This window comes from Sardina pilchardus, chromosome 19 (genome assembly GCF_963854185.1).
Source record: "Sardina pilchardus chromosome 19, fSarPil1.1, whole genome shotgun sequence".
NCBI classification, from domain to species: domain Eukaryota; kingdom Metazoa; phylum Chordata; class Actinopteri; order Clupeiformes; family Clupeidae; genus Sardina; species Sardina pilchardus.
The window spans coordinates 16,069,416-16,076,915 of record NC_085012.1 but is presented as its reverse complement, the minus strand read 5'-3'; the positions used below and the strand labels follow the sequence as shown (position 1 = coordinate 16,076,915).

Sequence of the window (7,500 nt, the reverse complement as noted above, 5' to 3'; positions counted from 1 at the left end):
GTCAGTCAATGAGGTAATTGATTACACCCTCCAGCATCCAGAAGTACAGTACATCCCACCCTCCTGCGATTCAGTCATTCAGCGCAGGTTTTTTAGAACTTTTGATTGTGTAATGGCGACATCAAAGCGTGTCGCAACTCTCTCTTTCTATGGTTCTGGAACCAACAACACATACTGTAGTAGGGACCTTCTACTCTCAGAAGCCGGACTTTGACAACCCTGAATACCTGCTTGGCGTGACATTTTCCCACCTTTGACACACTTCTCACCACGGATCAGCCAGAACTCAGAGCCGAATGGCTCGCCAGAGGAAGGGTGTGTGTGTAGTCTGGCGTCTTCAGAGAGTCTGAGAGAGAGGGCTAGGCGCAGAGGTCCCTCCCTGTGGCTAGAGGCCCATCGGGGAACGGCAGGCGTCATGCCGGATGAGAGACACCCACGCGTCAGGACTGTAGTGACTTTTAAGGAGGCACCATGGCAGCACTAGAGCTGTACTACTCCAAGAGAGGAGTGTGTGTTGTCAAGAAGTAAAAGCTTAGTCTTAAATCAGACTACACAGAGGCCTCTGGATGTAATCACTGAGGTGAGACATGGTTCAACTAGGTTGAAATAATAAAGATGATAAACTACATAGCAGCTTATTGAGCGTAGGAGAATTGTAAATAAAATAAAGAAAATAGAATTTGTTGAATGAAAAGATGATGTATGCCCTTGACATGTACAGTACACAACAATTTATCTGTGAGACAGATTTACCATGGCGGAAATTCATAAACTCACCCTTCGGATTACGTAAAGCCTGGTGCCTTGCATTGAAGTGAATGTATATAACATGCGCCTATTTATGTACAGCAACCAAGTCCATTAATATGTCCACGCTGTGAGCGTACTGTATGTCGAGTGCTTGCGTTTCAGATATGGGAATCAAAAGGCGATGTGGACATCATCTAATTTGGAGACTCTGAGCTCTGCCGCGTGGCGTCTAATCGTGTGTGTGTGTGTGTGTCTGTGTGTGTGTGTCAGGCGTCTAATCGTGTGTGTGTGTGTGTGTGTGTGTGTGTGTGTCAGGCATCTAATCGTGTGTGTGTGTGTGTGTGTGTGTCAGGCTGGGTGATTCTTTAATGAAGCCTTGCCCATCAGACCACTGGCGCCGCCGGGCCCCCGTATCACAGGGGCAGGGGGGCTAACTATACAATCTACCGCATTAATGAGACACGGGCGCACCTAATAGCAGCATCAGCCGCCCTGGAAAACTTAATTTGCCGTGGGTGTGTGTGTGTGTGTGTGTGTGTGTGTGTGTGTGTTTGGGCTAATGGCACTGCTCTTTCATCCCTCATGCCTTTCATTTCCCTCCTATCTCACCTCTATCTGTTCATCTTCATCTTCATATACATTATCTCTCTCTTTAGCTCTCTTTCTTTCTTTCTTTCTGTCTTTCATTCTCTCTTTCTCTCTCTCTCTCTCTCTCTTTATCTCTCCCCCTTTTTCTCTCCTTAGCCCTGTGTTTGCATGTTTGGGTGGATGGCCCCGGGCCCTGTCTATCTCTCTCTCTCTCTCTCTCTCTCTCTCTCTCTCTCTCTCTCTCTCTCTTATGTGTTTACTTGCAGTGTTTGCTGACTCTGTCAAATTCAAGATCAGGTCCAGAAAGGTTTATTTCCCCCATATGACTCTTTTATAGGCTACAGGCTACATGCTTGATAGGAGATGGTGCCGGTGGACTCACAATATTAGCTACAGTTCAGAAGTACAAGAGTACAAAATAGACAAGAGTGTCACATTCCTTCGCTTTTTTTGGCGTTTGTTCAGTTTTGTTTCGTGGGAGGTAATTATGAAGCAGAATGTCATTTACACTCCATTAATATTAATAATAGTTTTATTATCTGTGTGTGTGTGTGTGTGTGTGTGTGTGTGTGTGTGTGTGTGTGTGTGTGTGTGTGTGTGTGTGTGTGTGTGTGTGTGTGCAGTCGCCCGCTGACCGCTGTAAGAAGATCCATGCAGGAGATGAAGTGATCCAGGTGAACCATCAGACCGTGGTGAGTGCCCTCGTCCTCTGTGCTCCTCTTCCTCCTCCTCCTCCTCCTCCTCCTCCTGATGTTGCTGATGAGTGCCCCACTTCTTCATTCAACATCTTTCCACTTTTTGTTTTGCATCCCTCCTTATTTACTCTCATTCTCAATCCTTCATGTTCATTCTGTCTTCATTTTGTTCTGACTCCTTCTCCTTCTTTCTCTGTTATTCCCTCTGTACTCTACTCCTCTTCTTCATTCTAATCTGTACTCAACTCCTTATTCCATCTGTACTATACTCATGTTCCCTTTGTATTCTACTCCTCCTATTCTATCGGGACTCCTCTTATTCCATCTGTACTATACTCATCATGTTCCCTCTGTACTATACTCATCATATTCCCTCTGTACTATACTCATCATATTCCCTCTGTACTATACTCATCATATTCCCTCTGTACTATACTCATCATATTCCATCTGTACTATACTCGTCATATTCCCTCTGTACTATACTCGTCATATTCCCTCTGTACTATACTCATCATATTCCCCCTGTACTATATTCTTCTTATTCCCTCTGTACTATACTCTTCTTATTCCCTCTGTACTATACTCATCATATTCCCTCTGTACTATACTCATCATATTCCCTCTGTACTATACTCATCTTACTCCCTCTGTTCTATACTCATCATATTCCCTCTGTACTATACTCCTCATATTCCCTCTGCACTATACTCATCTTACTCCTGTCCCTCTTCTCGTGTCCGCTTCGCGGTGTCGACACCCAGTCCAGGCGTTTGTTTGTGTAGCTGTGAGTGCCGTGCTTTGCTGTGTGCATGTCTGTCTGTGTGATGGCACATTGCTGGACGCTGGACTCTGGATAAAGTGATGGTAAGCTCAGGGTCAGGCTGCCCAAGCCACTGCTGGTCTAATTGTTGCACAGGACATGTACAGTAGAAGGTCTTTCTTCATGACTTGCTTGTGTGTCACTCTGCTACAGACATTAGTATCCAAGATGATATTCTGGGAGATCAGAATGGTCATGGTTCATATACTGGACGTGATGGACGGACTTGATGTGCTCTTTGGCAACAACTAAATCTAGTTGTATTACAATAGTATTTATGCTCATAGGATAAGCATTGCTTTTTATTTGACAGTGGTTCTAGAGGTGTAGATGTAGGTAATGTTAATTCAACTGTTGACAGTTCTCAGTGGAAGGTGTATCCGGGTGAATCACACCGTGAGGGTTTGACTCACGGACCGCTTGCTCAGACTCTTTGAAGCCTTTGTGTCATTTTCCGCCATGGAGCTTTGCATTCATCGCACAAAGAGACTGTGTGCGTGTGTGTGTGTGTGCGCGCGTGTGTGTGTGCGTGTGTATGTGTGTGTGTGTGCGTGCGCACACCTGAGGGGACACGTCAGAGCCGAGTGGCTGAGTGTTTGCCGTCCTCTCACACAAAAAGATCAACACAGACAAACCGTCATTAATCCCCCATTAATCACCGCGCTGGCAGCTGCATAATTGCCCACCGCTTTGCTAACGTGTGCTAAGTGTCCTGCTGCTGCTCGTGTGGACAGAGGATTCTGGACAGCAAAAGTCACTTGAACCGCTCAAGGCAGCCGATGCCAATCTCACAAACAAAAAAAATCGGCTGTACGCAAGGGGTAAACTTTTGGCATAATAATTGTGAACACGTGGAAAAGCAATCACATTGTACACAGATTTAGACATGTGTACAGTGGATGAGTTTTACAGTGGTGTGTTTTTCCTCAAAGACTCCTCAGGAGAGTTCTAATCTGCCTAAAGTCATAAGAACACACTGTCCCAGCCCATCTTATGTCCCTGTGTACTCGTGTCGAGGGTTTTGTGACGACCGTGTCATGAATGATTGATGTGTTTGTCTGTGCATGCCGATCTTTATTTGCCTGCCGTTAAGTACAGTAGTTGTGTGATTATATTTTGCACATTTTGTTGGCTTAGTCACTCATGCATGTGTTTGTGCGTGTGTGTGTGTGTGTGTGTGTGTGTGCCTGTGTGCATCGTGCATGAGTCTTTTGCGCTTGCAAGTATGCGTTTGTGGGCGGATGTGCTTTTTTTTTCTGTTGCAGTGTTTCATCACTGCGTTTATATAACGGGAGACATCCTCACTTGCTTCCGATGAATTATTTGCCACCAGATTAGATTTATATAATATGCATGCGTGAATGGGCATGACTGAGCCGTCTCTTGAGAGACTCACACGGTGACTCCTGCCCTGTTTGAACTGCCCGCTAAGCTCAGTCTGTTTACGTTTATCGTCTGTTTTTCCTCACTGACTGCATTGAAGTGCACTGTGTTGTACTGTACACTCCATGTGTGTGTGTGTGTGTGTGTGTGTGTGTCTGTGTGTGTGTGTGTGTGTGTGTGTGTGTGTATGTGTTTGACTCTGTATTTGTTGCTGTAGGTGGGCTGGCAGTTGAAAAACTTGGTAAACTCTCTGCGCGGCGACCCCGCCGGCGTGACGCTGACGCTGAAAAAGCGTCCCCAGAGCACGCTCACCTCCGCCCCCGCCTTACTAAAGAACATGCGATGGAAGCCCCTGGCCCTGCAGGTAGGCAGACCCCGTGCCATCCTCCTCCTCCTCCTCCTCCGACCTCCCTCCACCCACCCCCCACCCCCCAACCACACGGGGGCTGGGACTCACTCTGCACACTGACCCCCACTACAACCACCCACCGACTCCCCTCTCACTTCACCCCCACATCTCCACCACCACCACCACTACCCTCTCCTCGTCTCATTGTGGTCAAGGCCCCCCCCCCCCACACTAACACCATCCAAAACCCACACACCCACACATCCAAAGCCCACTAAGCCCATCTAGAGCTGTTGCCGTGACTCCTGTTTGACCTTGAGGAGGAGGTTGCTAAGGCATCAGGCGAGGGCGTCTAGGGGGAAACGAGGCCGCTGCAGCAGTGATCTGCTCTTTGATGATGTGACCCTGACACTAAGCCATTGTCTTGGAGTGGCCCGGGTAAGAGTCTTTAGAAATGTGTAGCCCGAAGGAAATGTGAATTTAGATTTGAGTGATTCTACATGTGTCCATGACTTTGTGTGTATACTGTATATGTCTTTCATGTTTATGTGTTTGGTACAGTTTTACCCGAATTGAAATTCACTTGCGTAATCTTGCAGAAGCACACTCCCAAAGGAAGCCTTTCACCGTTGGATTTAAAATGTTTTAGCGCTCATGGTGCCATTGTGTGTGTGTAATATACTGAACGATATGTGTTTAGGGAGTTTTCTTGTGTGTGTGTGTGTGTGCGTGTGCGTGTGTGCGTGTGTGCGTGTGTGTGTTTGTATGCATGTGGGTGTGTTTGTGTGGTGGGGGGCTTGTGCTTGTGATTACCACGTTTAATCAGGAAGCCAGTGATAAGGCGTAGCACGCAATTACCCAGCGCACACAAAGAACAGAGCTCCACAGCTTCTAATTGACCCTACTGTCAGTGTCGGGGAGAGACATGCAGTTGGGAAACACACCAGTTGCACGCGGATGTGCCACGTTTTTTGCCCGAGTCCCTCTCCGCCGTTTACCCTGGCACCGTGCTGCGCCCCTTTACGGGCAACTGAGAGCCAACGACCCGCCTCCGTGCTCCCGGCTCCACAGACGATCTGTTGCATGTGTTCCATGAAGCCGCCCGCCAGAGGTCAACTGGTACCCGTGATGGACGATGGTCCTAAAAGTGGACCATTGTAGTGAGGGACGTGTAACGTTTCTACCGCCATCCCAGGAGTAGTGTTCTCTTCTGTCCTCGGTTATAGATTAGATGTGCCTGTCCCATTTCAGAGAGTTTGAAAATAGTGCTCCCCAGGAACCTGTAGGACTTAAGTGGACTCGAAGCTGTGTCATTAACTGTCAAGGGAGAATGAGAGGGCTTTGTGTGTGCGTGTGTGTGTGGGTGTGGGTGTGTGTGTGAGGCACTCACATCAGTGAATTGTCATTTTGAGTTCTCAACACTTTTTATCTCCCAATTCCAGTACGCCCCCTGAAATACTTATGAAGTACTGTACTGTATGTGCAGTCTGCATACACTGACTGCACTACTAAACATGACCTTTGATTCATCTCATAACACTGACCTATGCAAAAAGTCCATCATATTAATGAATCATCATTATGCAAGCAACAAAAAGCTACTTAAAGATAGAATGAGGTTGGTGGTCAGTACAGACAGGATTAATACAGTGGGATTGGTCAGCCACTGTGCTATACTAGCTTGCCATTGAGAAGAGGCTACCACATGTGTGATGTCCATGATGTCCACTGATCCTCATGTGATGTTGTTTGTTTATTTGTTTGTTTGTTTGTTTGTTTGTTTGTTTGCTGCAGCCGGTGGCCCCCAAGAGTCCCACGAGCAGCTCGGCCACGCCCACCAGCACCATCAGCACGCCCTCCAAGAGGGACAGCTCCGCCCTCCAGGACCTCTTCATCCCGCCCCCTCCGGCCGAACCCTACACTCCCAGGTGCGCACCACACCTCCCCAGGTAACTCACAGCCACTCGCAACAGTCCTGTCCTGTCACACCACAGGAGGTATCACTTGCACCTCACCTGAGCTGGATGGCCTGGGATGGGGATGGGAATTGCTATAGTGCATTGCATACTGTGTGGATATTTTGTGTCTATACCTTTTTTATGTTTGCATTGTGTAATGGTATACATGTTTGATGTTCTATGTAAGAATGTAATGGATCAAGGCTGTATTTTCTGTGTCTGTTTAGGGATGCAGTGTTTTGCACAAAATTATAAATGCCTACTCCTGATTCAGTTGTGGGAATGACAGACAGGTGTCACGCTAGATGACTAAACGACCGGCTAGATGACTGACACCTGCTCTCCCGTGTCGTTGCCGTAGAGACGAGAGGGGGAACCTCCCTCCCGAGGAGGTGCCGGACAGCATCTCGGTGGCCAAGGGCTCCGAGTCGCCCAACTCCTTCCTGGACCAGGAGTACCGGCGGCGCTTCCCGCAGATGGAGGAGGAGGCCATGCTCTACTGCTACGAGTACGAGCACGAGCCCAGCCCGCGCGAGCGCGAGAGGGAGCGGGAGCGCGAGGCCAGCAGCCACAGGGACAGGGAGAGGGACACCTCCACCTACGGTACGCTACACCAGAGAAGGTTAAAGCGGAGCGAGAGGCGCAAACGTTCGATCATTTCCGTGTTCTGTCTTCGCAAAGGGAAGGGGGGCTAAATCCCCCTTTAAGCAGACCTGTTAACATTCGAACTGAACTGCTTGCCAATCTGACAGAGATCGATATCCCACTGTGACGTCTTTGCGACACGCCTCTTTAAGCAGACCGGAACTGTTTGAATTTTGCTTCCATAGAGATGCATTACGTTGCTCTATCTTGTCAATAATTAAGGATCTTTGGCTACACTTACTGACCAGTGACCGCCACTGGGAGCAGGCTGCAGCCCTGTACACTTTGAAGCGAATATTTCACATCAAT

General features: G+C 48.0%; 1 protein-coding gene across 1 annotated transcript in view; it reads left to right on the top strand.

Moving 5' to 3' along the window:
• cnksr2a (connector enhancer of kinase suppressor of Ras 2a) overlaps positions 1 to 7,500 on the top strand; it is a 94,998-nt gene that overhangs the window by 53,950 nt on the left and 33,548 nt on the right. The window contains 4 exon segments of the mRNA XM_062521946.1: positions 1,962 to 2,030; positions 4,457 to 4,603; positions 6,383 to 6,516; positions 6,908 to 7,149. Coding sequence (XP_062377930.1) covers positions 1,962 to 2,030; positions 4,457 to 4,603; positions 6,383 to 6,516; positions 6,908 to 7,149 — 592 coding nt within the window.